At 46.0% G+C, this 18,734-nt stretch overlaps 1 protein-coding gene across 9 annotated transcripts in view; it reads right to left on the bottom strand.

Moving 5' to 3' along the window:
• Positions 1-18,734, bottom strand: part of TCTN2 (tectonic family member 2) — a 39,641-nt gene that overhangs the window by 19,037 nt on the left and 1,870 nt on the right. For 6 of the 9 annotated variants that reach the window (XR_010114971.1, XM_055237985.2, XM_055237988.2 and 3 more), the window contains exons 4-7: positions 17,907-18,102; positions 12,182-12,282; positions 2,951-3,150; positions 1,798-1,924 (exon numbers count right to left, since the gene is read on the bottom strand). Coding sequence is in view for 8 of the 9 variants with exons in the window: in XM_055237985.2 (XP_055093960.1) it covers positions 1,798-1,924; positions 2,951-3,150; positions 12,182-12,282; positions 17,907-18,102 (624 nt within the window). In the remaining variant the exon portion in view is untranslated. The remainder of the gene's footprint in view (positions 1-1,797; positions 1,925-2,950; positions 3,151-12,181; positions 12,283-17,906; positions 18,103-18,734) is intronic. The other 3 variants (XM_055237986.2, XM_063614679.1, XM_063614680.1) reach the window with 1 other exon arrangement.

The following is an 18,734-nucleotide window of genomic DNA, read 5'->3' as shown; positions in this document are numbered from 1 at the left end:
AAATTTAACTGGGCATAGTGGCAGGCACCTATAGTCCCAGCTACTTGGGAGGCTGAGGTGGGAGGATTGCTTGAGCCCAGGAGATGGAGGTTGCAGTGAGCTGTGACTACACCACTGCACTCCAGCCTGGGCAACAGAGCAAGACCCTGTCATTCATTCACTCATGCATTCATACATAGATATAGAAATGATTCCATATACAACCTTAGAGCCTTAAAATATTTTTCAAAATTCTAGAATGGTAAATAAAATGATGTATTTATCTAACCGTTGTTTTTTATACTGGAACCTACTTGAGGGTAGTGAGTGGAAGGAGGGAGAAGATCAGAAAAAAACTTTTGGGTACTTGGCTTAGTACCTGGGTGACAAATAATCTGTACAACAAAACCCCATGACACAAGTTTACCTATATAACAAACCTGCACATGTAGCCCTGAACCTAAAAGTTTAAAAAGAAAAAGAAGTAAAGAATGATAGTTACTTCTAACCAGGCACCGAGGCTCACACTGTAATCCCAACACTTTGGCCAAGGCAGAAGAATTTCGAGGCCAGGAGTTTAAGACCCGACTGGGCAACATAGTGAAACCCCCATCTCTACAGAAAAATTTTTGGCTGGGCGCGGTGGCTCAATCCTGTAATCCCAGCATGTTGGGAGGCCAAAGTGGGCAGATCACTTCAGCCCAGAAGTTAAAAAGACCAGCATGGGCAACATGGCAAAACTCCACCTCTACAAAAAATTAGCCAGGAATGGTGGTGCGTGCCTGCAGTCTCAGCTACTTGGGAAGCTGAGGTAGGAGGATCACTTGAATGTGGGAGGTCAGGGCTGCAGGGAGTTGAGATCAGGCCAGTGCACTCCACCCTAGGTGATAGAGCAAGACTATGTCTCAAACCAAAACAAATTTTTTTAATTTAAAAAAAAAAAAAAAAAGACTCACGTCTGTAATCCCAGCACTTTGGGGGGCCAAGGCAGGCGGATCACCTGAGGTCAGGAATTTGAGACCAGCCTGACCGACATGGAGAAACCTCGTCTCTACTAAAAATACAAAATTAGCCGGGCGTGGTGGTGTATGCCTGTAATCCCAGATACTTGGGAAAGCTGAGGCAGGAGAATCACTTGAACCCGGGAGGCAGAGGTTGGGGTGAGCCGAGATTGTGCCATTGCACTCCAGCCTGGGCAAAAACAGTGAAACTCTGTCTCAAAAAAAAAAAGAAAAAGAATGATAGCTACTTCCACGGAAACTTATAGAAAATCTTTTGGTTTTATTTTGTAAGTTCACTCTGAGTTTTAAGCAAAGACAGTGATTAAGAGTGACTATATATTTTATTAATTTGGAGAACATACACAGTTAAGTCCCTGAAAGGTAGAAAGGAGGAAAATAAGTAACTTAAAAAGAGATTTTAAAGAGAAATATGACTTAAATTAACAATAGGACAGGAAAAATAAAAGAAGGGTCTAGTGGCCAGGCGTGGTGGCTCATGCCTGTAATCCCAGCACTTTGGGAGGCCGAGGCGCTCAGATCACCGGGTCAAGAGATCGAGATCATCCAGGCCAACATGGTGAAACGCTGTCTGTACTAAAAATACAAAAAATTGGCTAGCTGTGGTGGCATGCGCCTGTAGTCCCAGCTACTGGGGAGGCTGAGGCAGGAGAATCACTTGAACCCGGGAGGCAGAGGTTGCAGTGAGCCGAGATCTGGCACTATACTTCAGCCTAGGCGGTAAGAGCGGGACTCCGTCTGAAAAAAAAAAAAAAAAAAAAAAGAGAAGGGCCTAGCATACTAATATTGCGATGATTACCTGCGGGACAGTAAAATATGCCTTCTTTACAGTCACAATGGGATCTCCTTGTTTGTAACCAAAGTCTGCAAAGTCTTTTGCATCAGTATCCACATATACTTCAAAGGAAGAGTCCTGTTTGGGGGAACTGAAAATCAATAAGAAAGGCTGAATAGTTTCAGTTATCTGCAAAAACACAATTCTTCCTTAATGTTGTTCTTTACTCTTGTTTTCTGAGACGGAGTCTCCCTCTGTCACCCAGGCTGGAGTGCAGTGGCACGATCTTTGTTCACTGCTACCTCCGCCTCCCAGGTTCAAGCAATTCTTGTGCCTCAGTCTCCCGAGTAAGCTGGGATTACAGGTGCCCACCACCACATCTGGCTAATTTGTTGTATTTTTAGTAGAGATGGGGTTTCACCATGTACCCAGGCTCGTCTTGAACTCCCAACCTCAGGTGATCAGCCTGCCTCAGCATCCCAAAGTGCTGGGATTACAGACGTGACCCACTGCACCCAGCCTCTTTACTTTCTTTTTTTTTGTTTTGTTTGTTTTGGGACAGAGTCTCGCTCTGTCGCCCAGGCTGGAGTGCAGTGGCACGATCTCGGCTCACTGCAAGCTCCGCCTCCCGGGTTCACGCCATTCTCCTGCCTCAGCCTCCCTAGTAGCTGGGACTACAGGCGCCTGCCACCACGCCTGGCTAATTTTTTGTATTTTTAGTAGAGACAGGGTTTCACCATGTTAGCAAGGATGGTCTCGATCTCCTGACCTCATGATCTGCCCGCCTCGGCCTCCCAAAGTGCTGGGATTACAGGCATGAGTCACCGCTCCCGGCCTACTTTTTTAATTACAAAAATCATAGATGTAAATTTTTAACAATCCCAAACTGTAAAATACAGAACATTAAAATCTCCCATGAGCCACCACTCCTTCGCCTCCCCTAGAAAAGCACCATGAGCTGTTTTCAAAGTCAATCAATTTCTTTTCAATGAGGCCCAATTCTTTCAAATAATGCAAAATAAATTGGCTAACTGAAATCTAGAATTGAACCCTTTAGGCACGGAACTTCCGGAGAGGGGTTGGGAAAAACATGACCGCGTTATAGGGCCTACTAGAATATGGCCCCACCAGGGCGGGAGAACAATGCCCCATCCCAGGCGGCTGCTCAGACACTTACACGGCACCATGATAGAAGTAACCAAGGAAGGGTGTGTTGGCAAGGGGCGACTGCACACACAGAAAGGGAAACCAATCAGGGACACCACGTGTCGTCATCCCAGCAGAGCAGAGCTGATCAAAAGGAGGATTGACATCTCCTCCAAACACACCAGTGAAGCAGGACCGTCTGAACAGCTCTGTTAAATTTGATGAGCATTCCTGGAAGACAAACATAAAGGCAGGGGCTGTGACCGCGGTCAGGATCTCCTGGCAAGCGTGACAATGCTAATTCTTTTTTTTTTTTTTTTTTTTGAGACGGAGTCTCGCTCTGTCGCCCAGGCTGGAGTGCAGTGGTGCAATCTCGGCTCACTGCAAGCTCCGCCTCCCAGGTTCACGCCATTCTCCTGCCTCAGCCTCTCCGAGTAGCTGGGACTACAGGCGCCCGCCACCACACCCGGCTAATTTTTTTGTATTTTTAGTAGAGACAGGATTTCACCATGGTCTCGATCTCCTGACCTCGTGATCCGCCCGCCTCGGCCTCCCAAAGTGCTGGGATTACAAGCGCTAATTCTTATTTAAGGCCAGCAGGACACTACCAAGTAAGCAAGAAAACCTATAATCTTTGTCTCATCTAAAAGTGCCTTGTGCCCACAAAAAGTAAAATAGTTCTAGAATTTGTCAATTCCCCAAATAAGCCTCCAAGTCAGAAACTTCAAGCATTCAAGGGAACCACAGTTTTACTAAGGACATGAGATATTCCTGGTAAAACAAAAGAAGAAAAGATAGTACAGAATAGATCTCAAATGAAGACAAAAACATAGTAAACCTCCTTTCTTAATTGTCATCACCATTCAAACCCTTAGCCCAGAAAAGCCTCCAGACATTTAGAGTGAGGGGAAACGTTCCATATCCCACAAGGATCCTCCAGGCCCTCACTAGATTATAACACGACCCAATTAATGTCATCAAGAAATTGCTTGGGGCTGGGTGCAGTGGCGCACACCTGTAATCCCAACACTTTGGGAGGCCGAGGCAGGTGGATCATTTGAGGTCAGGAGTTTGAGACCAGACTGGCCAACATGGTGAAGCCCCATATTTACTAAAAATACAAAAATTAGCTGGGTGTGGTGGTGGGCACCTGTAATCCCAGCTACTCAGGAGGCTGAGCCATGAGAATTGCTTGAGCCCAGGAGGCAGAGGTTGCAGTGAGCCGAGATCACACACTGCACTCCATCCTGGGAAACACAGTGAGATTCTGTCTCAAAAAAAAAAGAAATAAATAAATTACTTGGACTGCACGCAGTGCGTCACGCCTGAAATCCTAACATTTTGGGAGGCTGAGGTGGAATGAATGCTTGAGCCCAGAAGTTTGAGACCAGCCTAGGCAACACAGAGAGACTCAGCCCAGACAAAACAACAACAACAAAAAAAAAATAGCTGGGCATGGTGGTGCACATCTGTGATCCCAGCTACTCAGGAGGTTGAGGAAAGGACTGCTTGAGTCCAGGAGGCTGAGGCTGCAGTGAGCCATGATTGGGCCACTGAAGTCCAGCCTAGGCAACAGAACAAGACCCTGTCTCTTAAAAAAAAAAAATAGGCGCAGTGGCTCACACCTGTAATCCCAGCACTTTGGGAGGCTGAGGCAGGCGGATCACCTAAGGTCAGGAGTTCAAAACCAGCCTGGCCAACATGGTGAAACCCCATCTCTACTAAAAATAAAAAAATTAGCCAGGCATGGTGGCACACACCCATAATCCCAGCTATTTGGGAGGCTGAGGCAGGATAATCACTTGAACCCAGGAGGCGGAGGTTGCCGTGAGCAGAGATCACACCACTGCACTCCAGCCTGAGTGACAGAACAAGACTCTGTCTCAAAAAAAAAAAAAAAAAAAGATACTTGATTCAGATACTCATCTGTATTTTTCCTTGTTTCACAAAGGATCCAGAGAGCTATAAGTTAAATTATGTCCTGAATCTTTGTTTATTGATGGTAGAGAAGTGATCTGTCGTTTGAAATAAGAGCAATTCAAATTAAAAATTGATTGTGTATAAAGTGCTGCTGCATTGTGGTTATCTGAAGACATCACTGATCCAGAATACTAAAGGACGCCAGGGGCTGGTACTGTAGTACACAGCACAACACATGCAAAAGGGAGTCAGACATGGGACACGGCGTGGCCTGGAAGGAAGAGAAGGAGGGGCCATTTGACAATTCTAATGATACCTGAGCCAAATGTATGATGTACTTTACTCTCTTTTGAGACGGAGTCTCGCTCTGTCGCCCAGGCTGGAGTGCAGTGGCGCAGTCTCAGCTCACTGCAACCTCCTCCTCTTGGGTTCAAGCGATTCTCCTGCCTCAGCCTCCTGAGTAGCTGGGACTACAGGCGCCCACCACCACGCCCCGCTAATTTTTACATTTTTAGAAGAGATGGGGTTTCACCATGTTGGCCAGGATGGTCTCTATCTCCTGACCTCATGACCAACCCGCCTCGGCCTCCCAAAGTGCTGGGATTACAGTTGTGAGTCACCGTGCCCGGCCGCTGTACTTTACTCTTTTAATTAAATTTAAGTGTTCTTAGGATAATTTTTAGTATAAAAATCACAACATTGGCCAGGCATGGTGGCTCACGCCTGTAATCCCAGCACTTTGGGAAGCCAAGGTGGGTAGATCACTTGAAGTCAGGAGTTCGAAGCCAGCCTGGTGAACATGGCAAAACTCGTCTCTACTGAAAATACAAAAATTAGCCAGGTGTGGTAGTGCACGCCTGTAATCCCAGCTACTCAGCAAGCTGAGGCAGGAGAATCGCTTGAACCCTGGAGGCGGAGGCTGCAGCAGGCCGAGATCGCACCACTGTACTCCAGCCTGGGTGACAGACCAAGACTCTGTCTAAAAAAAAAAAAAAAGAATGACAATATTAATGCAGACCCTAAACTTCCCTTTCCTGTTTTGTGAAACCAACCATGATAGGACACTTAAAAATTTACTAAGAGGGTGGATCTTATGTTAAGTGCTTTTACCACAAAAGGAAACAAAACAAAACAACCACCAAAAAAACCAAACGAAACCTTTGGAGGTGAGGGGAAAGCGTATGGTATTGACTGTGTGGATGAGCTCATGGGTGTGTACTTATCTCCAAACACATATTCAAGTATACTTTGAATATCTGCAGCTTTTGTATGCCAATCATATGTCAGTGAAGCTGTTTTAAAAAAATAAATTTGCATTTCCCAGTGGGGAAGTAAAAAACCAACGAAACATTAACTGTCCTCACCCAAAAACAAGAGGGACTTGGGACTTGGGTACCAGTAAATTTCTTCTTTTGCAGTTCTCATTCCCCTTAAATTTAAATAAGAACAAAAAATGTGGCCAGGCGCAGTGGCTCACACCTGTGATCCCAGCAATTTGGGAGGCCGAGGTGGGTGGATCACGAGGTCAGGAGATCAAGACTACCCTGGTTAATACGGTAAAACCCCGTCTCTGCAACAAAATACAAAAAATTAGCTGAGCATGGTGGCACACACCTGTAATCCCAACTACTCGGGAGGCTGAAGCAGGAGAATCACTTGAACCTGGGAGACGGAGGTTGCAGTGAGCCAAGATCGCGCCACTGCACTCCAGCCTGGGCAACAAAGAGAGGCTCCGTCTCAAAAAAATTTTTAAATGTGCTTCAGTGCTTCTTCTGGATAGGTTAAAAAAGAAAGATTAAAAATAAAAATAAAAATAAGAAAAGGCCAGCCATGGTGACTCACACCTGTAATCCAGCATTTTGGGAAGTCAAGGTGGGCAGATCACTTGAGGCCAGGAGTTCAAGACCAGCCTGGCCAACATGGCGAAACTCCATCTCTACTAAAGACACAAAAAATTAGCTGGGCATGGTGGCTCACTCCTGTAATCCCATCACTTTGGGAGGCCAAGGTGGGAGGAATGCTGAAGCCAGGAGGCAGAGGTTGCAGTGAGCGGAGATTGCACCACTGCACTCCAGCCTGGGTGACAGAACAAGGCTCTGTCTCAAAATAATAATAAAAATAAATAAATAGAATAAGAAAAAAAGATTAATCAAAAATTATTATTATTTTTTTTTTGAGATGGACTCTCACTCTGTCGCCCAGGCTGGAGTGCAGTGGTACGATCTTGGCTCACTGCAACCTCTGCCTCCTGGGTTCAAGTGATTCTCCTGCCTCAGCCTCCGGAATAGCTGGGACTACAGGCACCCGCGACCACGTCCAGCTAATTTTTGTATTTTAGTACAGATGGGGTTTCACCATGTCGGCCAGGCTGGTCTCGAACTCCTGACCTCAGCTGATCCACCCACTTCGGCTTCCCAAAGTTCTGGGATTACGGGCATGAGCTACTGAGCCCGGTCAAAAATTTTTTAAATTTCGCTACGATTAAACAATGGTTTCTGAACTATGACACCAGAAATACAAGCAACAGAAGAAAAAAATGAGATAAATTGGACTTCATCAAATTTTTAAAGGACAACAACAAGAAAGTAGACAACCTGGCTAGGCACAGTGGCTCATCCCTCTAATCCCAGCACTTTGGGAGGCTGAGGCGGGCGGATCACTTGTGGTCAGGAGTTCGAGACCAGCCTGGCCAACATGGTGAAACCCCATCTGCACTAAAAATATAAAAATTAGCCGGGCGTGGTGGCGTGTGCCTGTAATCCCAGCTACTCAGGAGGCTGAGGCTGAGAATCCTCCTCCTTGGGAGGCGGAGGTTACAGTGAGCTGAGATCACACCACTGCACTCCAGCCTGGGTAACAGGGTGAGACTCTGTCTCCAAAAATAAATAAAAAAAATAAGTGAGCCGGGCGCAGTGGCTCACGCTTGTAATCCCAGCACTTTGGGAGGCCGAGGCGGGCGGATCACGAGGTCAGGAGATTGAGACCACAGTGAAACCCCGTCTCTACTAAAAATACAAAAAACTAGCCGGGCGTGGTGGCGGGCGCCTGTAGTCCCAGCTACTCGGAGAGGCTGAGGCAGGAGAATGGCGTGAACCCGGGAGGCGGAGCTTGCAGTGAGCCGAGATTGCACCACTGCACTCCAGCCTGGGCGACAGAGCGAGACTCCGTCTCAAAAAAAAAAAAAAAAAAAAAAAAATAAGTTGACAACCTATACAATAAAATAAACTTTTTGTAAATCATGTATCTGATAAGAAACTAGGGTATGGACCAGTGGCTCACACCTGTAATCTGAATACTTTGGGAGACCGAAATGGAAAGATAGCTTGAGCCCAGGAGTTTGAGACCAGCCCTGACAACATTGCAAGGCCCCATGTCTATTAAAAAAAATTTTTTTCTTAAGTAGCCAGGCATGATGGTACATGCCTGTAGTTCCAGCAACTTGGTAGGCTGAGGTGGGAGGATAGCTTGAGCCTGGGAGGTCGAAGCTGCCATGAACCATGATTGTGCCACTGTACTCCAACCTGGGAGACAGAGTGAGATCTTGTCTCAATTTAAAAAACAAAAATAAGGCCGGGAACAGTGGCTCGCGCCTGTAATATCAGCACTTTGGGAGGCTGAGGCAGGCGGATCACCTGAGGCCAGGAGTTCGAGACCAGCCCGGCCAACATGGCTAAACCCCATCTCTACTGAAAATACAAAAAAAAGAAAAAAAAATTAGCCAGGCATGGTGGCGGGCACCTGTAATCCCAGCTACTCCGGAGGCTGAGGCAGGAGAATCCCTTGAACCTGGGAGGCGGAGGCTGCAGTGAGCCGAGATCACGCCATTGCCCTCCAGCCTAGGCAACAAGAGCGAAACTCCGTCTCAAAAAATAAATAAACAAAAAAAAGAAACTAGGATCCAGAGTATATAGTGAACCCTCTTACAATTCAGCAAAAAGCCCAATTGAAAACATGAGTGAAGGGTATAAACAGACATTTCTCCAAAGAAGATATACAAATATCCCATAAGCACATGAAAAGATCTTCTACATCATTTGCCACTAGAGAAATACAAATCAAAATCACAGTGAGGGTGGGGCATGGTGGCTCAGGCCTATAATCCCTGCACTTTAGGAGGCTGAGGCCAGAGGATTGCTTGAGCCCAGGAGTTCTAGACCAGCCTAGGCAACACAGCAAGACCCCACCTTCACAAAAAAACACAAAAATTAGCTGAGTGTGGTGGTGTGCACCTGTGGTTCCCGCTACTTGGGAAGCTGAGGTGTGAGGATCACTTGAGCCTGGGAGGTTGAGGCTGCAGTGAGCTGTGATTGCACCACTGCATTCTATCCTGCGCGACAGAACAAGACCCTGTCTCAAAAATTTAAAGAAAAAAACAAAGAAGGAAATCATGAAGAAATATCAGTTCACACTTACTTGCATGGCTATAACCAAACAGACAAATATAACAACTGTTGGTGAGGATATAGAGAAAGTATAACCCACATACATTGCTGATGGGAATTTAAAATGGTGCAACTGCTTCAGAAACTAGTTCCTCAAAAGGTTAAACATACAGTAATAACGCAACCCAGCAACTCCACTATATATATCCCCAAGAGAAATGGAAACATATGTTCACACAAAAACCTGTCCACAAATGTTCACAGCGGCACTATTCATAATAGCCAAAAAACAGAAACAACTCACATGTCCATTAGCCAATAAATAGATAAGAAATACGTGATATAGGCCGGGCATGGTGGCTCATGCCTGTAATCCCAGCACTTTGGGAGGCTGAGGCAGGCGGATCACAAGGTCAGGAGCTCAGGACCATCCTAACCAACATGGTGAAACCCCGTCTCTACTAAAAATACAAAAATTAGCCGGGCGTGGTGGTGTGAGCCTGTAATCTCAGCTACTTGGGAGGCTGAGGCGGGAGCATTGCTTGAACCCAGGAGGCGGAGGTTGCGGTGAGCTGAGATCGTGCCATTGCACTCCAGCCTGGGCAATAAGAGCGAAACTCCGTCTCAAAAAAAAAAAAAAAGAAATACGTGATATATCCATACAATGGAATAGGATTCAACCACCAAAAATGAATGAAGTGGTAACAGCTGCTACAGGGTAAAAGAACCTTAAAAGCATCATGCTAAGTGCAAGAAGAAAGTCACTGAAGATCACATATTGCATGATTCCATATATGTGCAATGTCCAAAATGGGCAAATTCATGGAGACAGAGGCAGATTCACGGAGGCCTTGGATGAGGGATGGAGATAGCAATGGCTACCGGGACACACGATTTCTTGCTGGGGTGGTAGAAATGTTCCGAAGACAGATTGTGGTGATGGTTGTACAATTGTGTAAATTTACTAAAAATCACTGAAAAACTGTTTTTTTTTTTTTGAGAGAGTCTTGCTCTGTCGCCTAGGCTGACATGCAGTGGCGTGATCACAGCTCACTCCAGCCTTGACTTCCTGGGCTCAAGCGATCCTCTCAGCTCAGCCTCCCGAGCTGGCACTACAGGCCTGCACTATCATGCTCAGCTAATTTTTGTAGAGATGGGGTTTTGCCATGTTGCTCAGGCTGGTATCCAACTCCTGAACTCAAGCGATCCACCCACGTCAGCCTCCCAAAGTGCTGGGATTATAGGCGTGAGCTGCTTCGCCAGGCCTGTTCTTTCTTATTCTTTTTTTATATTTCTTAAAGGCTTCTAAATAAATAATATTAAAACCATCCCCTCTGTATGATCTTCACAATCATGTTTTTATCCAAAGAGATACTCTTTCCTTCTTCCAAAGACTAGACTGACTCTGCTAGATAAGAAAATACTCAATTTAGGCCCAGTGCAGTGGCTCACTCCTGTAATCCCAGCACTTTGAGAGGCCAATGTAGGCAGATCACCTGAGGTCAGGAGTTTAAGACCAGCCTGGCCAACATGGTGAAACCCCATCTCTACTAAAAGTACAAAAATTAGCCAGGTGTGGTGGCACACACCTGTAGTTCCAGCTACTCGGGAGGCTGAGGCACAAGAATCACTTGAATCCAGGAGGTTGAGGCTGCAGTGACCCGAGATCGTGTCACTGCACTCCGGCCTGGGCAAGAGAGCGAGACCCTGTCTCAAAAAAAAAAAAGAAAGAAAAAAAAAGAAAATAGAGTTTATATGTTGTACCTGCTCTAAGCCTAAAAGAAAAAAAATAAGGCTGGGCGTGGTGGCTCACACCTGTAAACCCAGCACTTTGGGAGGCAGTCTAAAAAAAAAAAAATGTACTCAAAAGTTGTGTGATCTTTTTTTTTTTTTTGAAACAGAGTTTCACTCTTGTTGCCCAGGCTGGAGTGCAGTGGCACAATCTCGGCTCACTGCAACCTCCGCCTCCCTGGTTCAAGCGATTCTCCTGCCTCAGCCTCCCAAGTAGCTGGGATTACAGGTGCCCACCAACACGCCTGGCTAATTTTGTATTTTTAGTAGAGACAGGGTTTCTCCATGTTGGTCAGGCTGGTCTCAAACTCTGGACCTCAGGTGATCTGCCCGCCTTGGCCTCCCAAAGTGCTGGGATTACAGGCGTGCGCCACTGCGCCCACCAAAATTTTAAAATTTAAAAAAATACTCAATTTGGGCTGGGCACGGTGGCTCACGCCTGTAATCCCTGCACTTTGGGAGGCCGAGGTGGGTGAATCACGAGGTCAGGAGATCAAGACCATCCTGGCTAACACGGTGAAATCCCGTCTCTACTAAAAATACAAAAAAAAAAAAATTAGCCAGGCATGGTGGCGGGCGCCTGTAGTCCCAGCTACTAGGAAGGCTGAGGCAGGAGAATGGCATGAACCCGGAAGGCGGAGCTTGCAGTGAGCTGAGATCGTGCCACTGCACTCTAGGCTGGGTGACAGAGCGAGACTTCGTCTCAAAAAAAAAAAAAACAAACTCAATTTGAAACAATTTGCAATAGAAAACATAAGCCCAGTTTTGGAAGACCATCCCTTAAAAAGCTGCTGGGGCACGGCATGGTGGCTCACACCTGTAATCCCAACATTTTGGGAGGCCAAGGTAGGAGGACTATTTGATCCCAGGAATTTGAGACCAGCCTGAGCAACATGGCAAAATCCCATCTCCACAAAAGGTACAAAACGATTAGCTGGGTGTGATGGTGCGTGCCTGTGGCCCCAGCTACTCAGGAGGCTGAGGTGAGAGAATCACTTGAGCCCAGGAGGCCGAGGCTGTGGCGAGCCATCATTGCATCGCCAAACTCCAGCCTGGGGGACAGAGCAAGACCCCATCTCAAGAAATAAAAAATAAAAAAAGCTGTTGGTGGAACTGCTGGTATTCTCACAGGTAGCATAACTTTTGTGCCGAATAACCAAAGAACATACCTGGTCACAGCAGCAGCGAACATCACAGGCTCCAGCTGTTAAATTACAAGGACAAAGGCCAAGGGGCTGATACACCTGGTTAGGAATGACAGTCACGTTCTCTGGAAAGTACACACAACAGAAAAATTCAGCTAAGAAACATTCCGACAAAGCACGGTCACATTTTTGACATTCAAAAGAAAGCTGTGGCCGGACGCGGTGGCTCACGCCTGTAATCCCAGCACTTTGGGAGGCCGAGGCGGGTGGATCACGAGGTCAGAGATCGAGACCATTCTGGCTAACATGGTGAAACCCCGTCTCTACCAAAAATACAAAAAAATTAGCTGGGTGTGGTGGCAGGCGCCTGTAGTCCCAGCTACTCGGGAGGCTGAGACAGGACAGTGGCATGAACCTGGGAGGCGGAGCTTGCAGTGAGCCCAGATCGTGCCACTGTACTCTAGCCTGGGCGACAGAGTGAGACTCCGTGTCAAAAAAAAAAAAAAAAAGAAAGCTGAATTATCTTGTTTTGTAAATCATTATTAGCAAATATTCGACATTAAGGAATACACAAAATATCCACGAAATATATGAGGCCTGCATCTACCACTCCAACAAAAATCCAAATATAAGAAAACACACCAATTACAACGAACCAAAGAAGTCATAGTTGATCTAGAAGATAATCAATTGACTAAGAGTCACAAGTTAGTATATACACAATGTACTGATTTTAGGCTGGACGGGGTGGCTCACACCTGTAAACCCAGCACTTTGGGAGGCCAAGGTGGGTGGATCACCTGAGGTCAGGAATTCAAGACCAGCCTGGCCAACATAGTGAAACCCTGTCTCTAATAAAAATACAAAAAGTAGCCCAGGCTACAAAAAAGAAACAGATAAAATTAACTTAATATATTTTACTGAACCCAACATATCCAAAATAATATCATTGCAACAGGCGATCAATGTGAAAATTATGAATGAGCTATTCCACATTCTTTGTTTCACATTAAGTCCTCAAAAACCGGTGGCTGTTTAACAGTTACGGCACATCTCAATTAAGACCCATCCCCTTTCAACTGTCCAGTGTCCAGACATGGTTCGTGGCTGTGGTACTCAATAGTGCAGGTGGGACAAATGTGGTCTGACCACGAGAGTATGGGGGGCTGGGTTATGCAGGGATGATACAGTGAGACACCGCAGCTTCCCTGAGGGACTCGCACTCTCAGAGGAAGAAGACAGGTAAAGAGATCATGTGACCATAAAGGGTAAACACTGAAATGGATCTGTCATGGGAACCCAGGGAGGGTACGTGGCTTAGGCTGGGCGTCAGGAAGACTTGCAGAGAGAGAGAATGCGCTGAGCCTGAAACACACATAAGGGTTTGTACAGGCAGCCACGCGCGGTGGCTCACGCCCATAATCCCAGCACTTTGGGAGGCCAAGGCGGGGGGATCACCTGAGGTCAGGAGTTCGAGACTAGCCTGACCAACATGGAGAAACCCCATCTCTACTTTAAAAAAAAAAAGTTTGTACAGATAAGAGGGCCTACTGGAGAGCTGTAGGTGGAAGACAGAGGGGGCAGATGAATAGGGGGAACACTGTGGTGCAGGGGAGAAGGTGGTGGGTGTGAATGGGACAAGGCCAGAGAAAGCAGCTCAGGAGAAATGCTAAAGAGGTAAACATTGGCAGGGCCCGTTGTTTATAACTCTTCAGGATATTACAGGTTTCCGAACTTGTTTTCCTCTTTGAAGAGGAATATGTTACACGACATTTCAGCCTCCTAACTCAGAATCCAGTGACATTAATACTTTGGGTTTCTCTCCAATCATTTATCAGATAGAAGTTTCATTCTGCTGAATTTTACTTTTGCATTTGGTACACGTTAGAAAACCATGCAGGAACTATTTGTTTAAACCCCACATAATAGTTCACTGTAATGACACAATAGGTGAAGTATCTAAAGAACAACTAATGATCTGTTCTATGCTATAACATAGCAGAAGGTCAATGATACATCAATGGTATCCGGAACAAGGAGAAGGTCCACATCGCAGACCACGTTACATGGGTAAGGGTCTGACCCTCAGTGTTATCAAACCCATGTGACACAAGCAAGGCACTTTATTAATTGATTCTTTTTTTGAGACAGGGTCTCACTCTGCTGCCCAGGCTGAGGTGTGAAGTGGCACAATCACAGCTCACTGTAGCCCCAACCTCCCAGGGCTCAAGTGATCCTCCCACCTCAGCCTCCCAAGTAGCTGGGACCACAGGTGTGCACCATCATGCTCAGCTAACGTTCATATTTTCTGTAAAGACAGGGTCTCACTATGTTGTCCATGCTGGTCTCAAACTCCTGGGCTCGAGTGATCCTCCCACCTTGGCCTCCCAAAGTGCTGGAATTACAGGCATAGTACATGAGCCACCACCCCCAGCCACGAGACACTTCAGAATAGGGTAATGTGTTATACAAATAGATGTTTGTGTGTTGATTTATGTTTTCTACATTGTTCACTGGCTTCATTGTTACTGGGTATGACACATACCTCCTGTCTGTGCTTCCATTCTTTTTCTAGTTTTAATCACTGGCTGGCTGAGTAAAAAATTTTTCATGCCTTCATTGGGTCAGAGGGGACAACTCAATCACTCATATACAAAGATGTTCAATTTTCTAAGTTTGGTATTCTAAAATATTACCTAAATATACTCAAGCATATTTTCCTTTTTTTTTTTTTTTGAGATGGAGTCTCGCTCTGTCGCCCAGGCTGGAGTGCAGGTTCACGCCTCCCAGGTTCACGCCATTCTCCCGCCTCAGCCTCTCGAGTAGCTGGAAGTCCAGGCACCCGCCACCACACCCGGCTAATTTTTTGTATTTTTAGTAGAGACGGGATTTTACCGTGTTAGCCAGAATGGTCTCGATCTCCTGACCTCGTGATCCGCCCACCTCATCCTCTCAAAGTGCTGGGATTACAGGCATGAGCCACCACACCTGGTCTTTTTTTGGGGACAAGGTCTTGCTCTGTCGACCAGGCTGGAGTACATGGAGCAATCTTGGTTCACTGCAACCTCCACCTCCTGGGCTCAAGCGATCCCCTGACCTCAGCCTCCCTCATAGCTGGGGCTACAGGCACCCACTACCACACACAGCTAATTGTCGTATTTGTTTGTAGAGACAGGGTTTTGCCACGTTGCCCAGGATGGTCTTGAACTCCTAGGCTCAAGTGGTCCGCTCGCCTCAGCCTCTAAAAGAGTTGGGATTACAGGCATGAGCCACCATCCGGCCTCAAGCGTATTTCTCAAAGGAAAAAAAGTCAGTGCTTTGAATGGTACAGCTATCATGAAGCCCTTCTGTTGTTTTGGGGGGATTTTTTTTTCATGATTGAATACGGTTTTTTTTGGCTTTGTTTTGAATTTTAAGCCATAGAAAAATTTAAAACTTTTAAGTAGGTAACACATTTGCATGGTTCCAAAAAATCAAAAGCATATTAAAAAAGTCCTCACTGTCAGCCCTTTCCTGTTCCCACATCATCCTCCAACTTGGTAGCACATTATTAGCTTCTCCAACATCCTTCCAGAATTTCTTTATGCAAATGTTTTCATTTCTGCCTCCTTTATGCAAAAGATAGCACACTGTAGGCAGCCATCTGCACTTGCTTTTTTCACTTCATTCATCATGGAGGCCTTCCCATGCAAGTACACTGAGGGCACAGTAATCTGCTGAAAGGAGCTGTCAAAACTCGTCTTATCATCCTAAACTTCCAGAAGCACAAGGAGGACCACAGTTTGGGATGTAATAAGGGAAGCGGCAGTAAAGGAGTCTCCAGGTAACAGACTTTTGCTACTAAAGTCTGGAACGCTTCTCCTCCATGCCACGTGGCCATAAAGGCAAGAGATGTCAGAGTTCGCCACAGGGGACGGGGACATGGCAGTAGCACTCATCACAGCAGAGCCCTCTACATCGGCACATCTAGTTGAAAGCTCTTTTGGTTTAAGAACACTAACATCATATGAGATGGAGATGAACACAAAACCATTTTCTCATGTCCAAAGATTCATGTACATGGGCATAATGATCTTTGCTGTAGCATCAAAAGCTGGGAACAGACCAGGTGCAGCGGCTCATGCCTGTAATATCAGTACTTCAGGAGGCCATGGTGGGAGGATCACCTGGGCCCAGGAGTTCAAAACCAGCCTGGCTAACATAGTGAGACCCTGTCTCTACAAAAAATGTAAAAACTAGCCAGGTGTGGTGGTGCACGCCAGTAGCCCCAGCTACTATGGAGGCTGTGGCAGGAGGATCGCCTGAACCAGGAAGGTTGAGGCTGCAGTGAGCCAGGATCGTGCCCTTGCACTCTAGCTCCAGCCTGGGTAACAGAGTGAGACCCTGTCTCTAAAAAAATGAAAATAAAAATAAACTTTAAAAAAAGCTGGAAACGATGTAAACTTCATCAGCCTCAAACTCCCACACTCAAGCGATCCTCCCACCTCAGCGTCCCTAGTAGCTAGGACTACAGGCAGGCACTATCATGCCCAGCTAACTTTTTACAATTTTTTATAGAGACAGTATCTGCTGCTTTGCCCAGGTTGGTCTCGAACTCCTGGGCTCAAGAAAGTCCCCCGCCTTGGCCTCCCAAAGCACTTACAGGGTGGGAGCCACTGCAACTGGCCACCCTTCCTTTCTTCTTCTTAAGATGCAGTCATGAGAATCAATGCACGTGCCGAGCACAGTGGCTCACGCCTGTAATCCCAGCACTTTGGGAGGCTGAGGCAGGCGGATCACAAGGTCAGGAGATCAAGACCATCCCAGCCAACATGGTGAAACCCCATCTCTACTAAAAGTACAAAATTAGCTGGGCGTGGTGGTATGAGCCTGTAGTCCCAGCTACTCGGGAGGCTGAGGCAGGAGAATCACTTAAGCCCAGGAAGTGGAGGTTGCAGTGAGCCGAGATCACAACACTGCACTCCAGCCTGGTGACACAGTGAGACTCCATCTCAAAAAAAAAAAAAAAAAAAAAAAGAATCAATGTACATAAACAAATTTCACCTTCTCCCAAAAAGGACTCAAGGTGGCTTACAAAGATGCAAACAGTAGAGCAAGATCAAATAAATGTTAAATAAAATAGTACAAAATGAATTTTTTTTTTTTTTTTTTTTCTTGAGACGGAGTCTTGCTCTGTCGCCCAGGCTGGAGTGCAGTGGCGCGATCTTGGCTCACTGCAAGCTCCGCCTCCTGAGTTCACGCCATTCTCCTGCCTCAGCCTCTCTGAGTAGCTGGGACTACAGGTACCCGCCACCACGCCCGGCTAATTTTTTTTTGTATTTTTAGTAGAGACGGGGTTTCACCGTGGTCTCGATCTCCTGACCTCGTGATCCGCCCGCCTCGGCCTCCCAAAGTGCTGGGATTACAAGCGTGAGCCACCGCGCCTGGCCACAAAATGAAATTTTTTAAAAGAAAACTAAACAAAAGAAAAATTAGTTTAGAAAAGCAAGACAGACTCAAGTGAAGTATACTTTACAAATTGCATGGCATACACTTATAATCAAACAGGTAAGCTTGACACAAATTTTTCTTTTTTTGTTTTTGTTTTTTTTGAGACAGGGTCCCGCTGTGTCGCCCTGGCTGGAACGCAGTGGCGCGATCACAGCTCATTTGTAGCATCAACCTCCTGGGCTCAAGCAATCCTCCTGCCTCTTCCTCCTAAGTAGCTGAGAACAACATGAAAGTTTTGACAGTCAAAGACTTTACTTGCCTGAAGCATTATGGGTCAGAGAAGAGTTGGCATAAATTTCCACTTGAATGAGTAGATGTGCTAAACAGGATGAATTACGAGATGCTGAAACCAGAAGGGTCTGGAGGATACAGGGGGACTCTGAGAAGGACTCTGTCTCATTGGAGGAACACCAGTCCAGACCTCTCTTCCACCTTACTGTCACTTCCAACACCTTCTGAAAGGAAAAGATTGCTGTATTTTTAAAGTGACTCAAAACAGGGTCTATAAGAATACATAATAGAAAACACAATAAAAGCACACATCAGCCTCTGTTCATTTTATAAAAGGGAAATGTATACAAAGATGACACAGTTATCTTCAGTTCCACCCCATAAACCTATGGTAACAAGCAAGCCCTGATTCCTCTTCCTTACCATAAAAGCAAACAACTTTGGGATACTTAGAGAAAGCTAAACACAGATCTGATAAATAAACTCAGTTTATTGTACACCTTTTTGGTTTCTTGATCATCCTATCAGTGGAAGAGTAAATACACAAAAAAGTCAATGAAAACAATCCTCAGTTTATCCCAGAATGACTTTAGACATGTACATGTTCATTCCTGGGGTACAAGCAGAGTTTGTCTTTCTCATCCTTTTATCTCCAGAATTGATGTTGCATACACTAGGTACCCAATAAACACTTATTAAATAGAAGATGCTTAATCTCTCCATGTTTGAGTATCCTTACACATAAGCTCAGAGTTGGGCAAGATCAGTGGTTATGAAGCTTTTTTTTTTTTGAGACGGAGTCTCGCTTGTCACCCAAGCTGGAATGCAGTGGCGTGATCTCGGCTCACAGCAATCT

This window comes from Symphalangus syndactylus, chromosome 13 (genome assembly GCF_028878055.3).
Source record: "Symphalangus syndactylus isolate Jambi chromosome 13, NHGRI_mSymSyn1-v2.1_pri, whole genome shotgun sequence".
In the NCBI taxonomy this organism is placed as follows: Eukaryota; Metazoa; Chordata; class Mammalia; order Primates; family Hylobatidae; genus Symphalangus; species Symphalangus syndactylus.
Note: the sequence above shows the minus strand (reverse complement) of the source record. Positions and strands in the feature narration are given on the sequence as shown.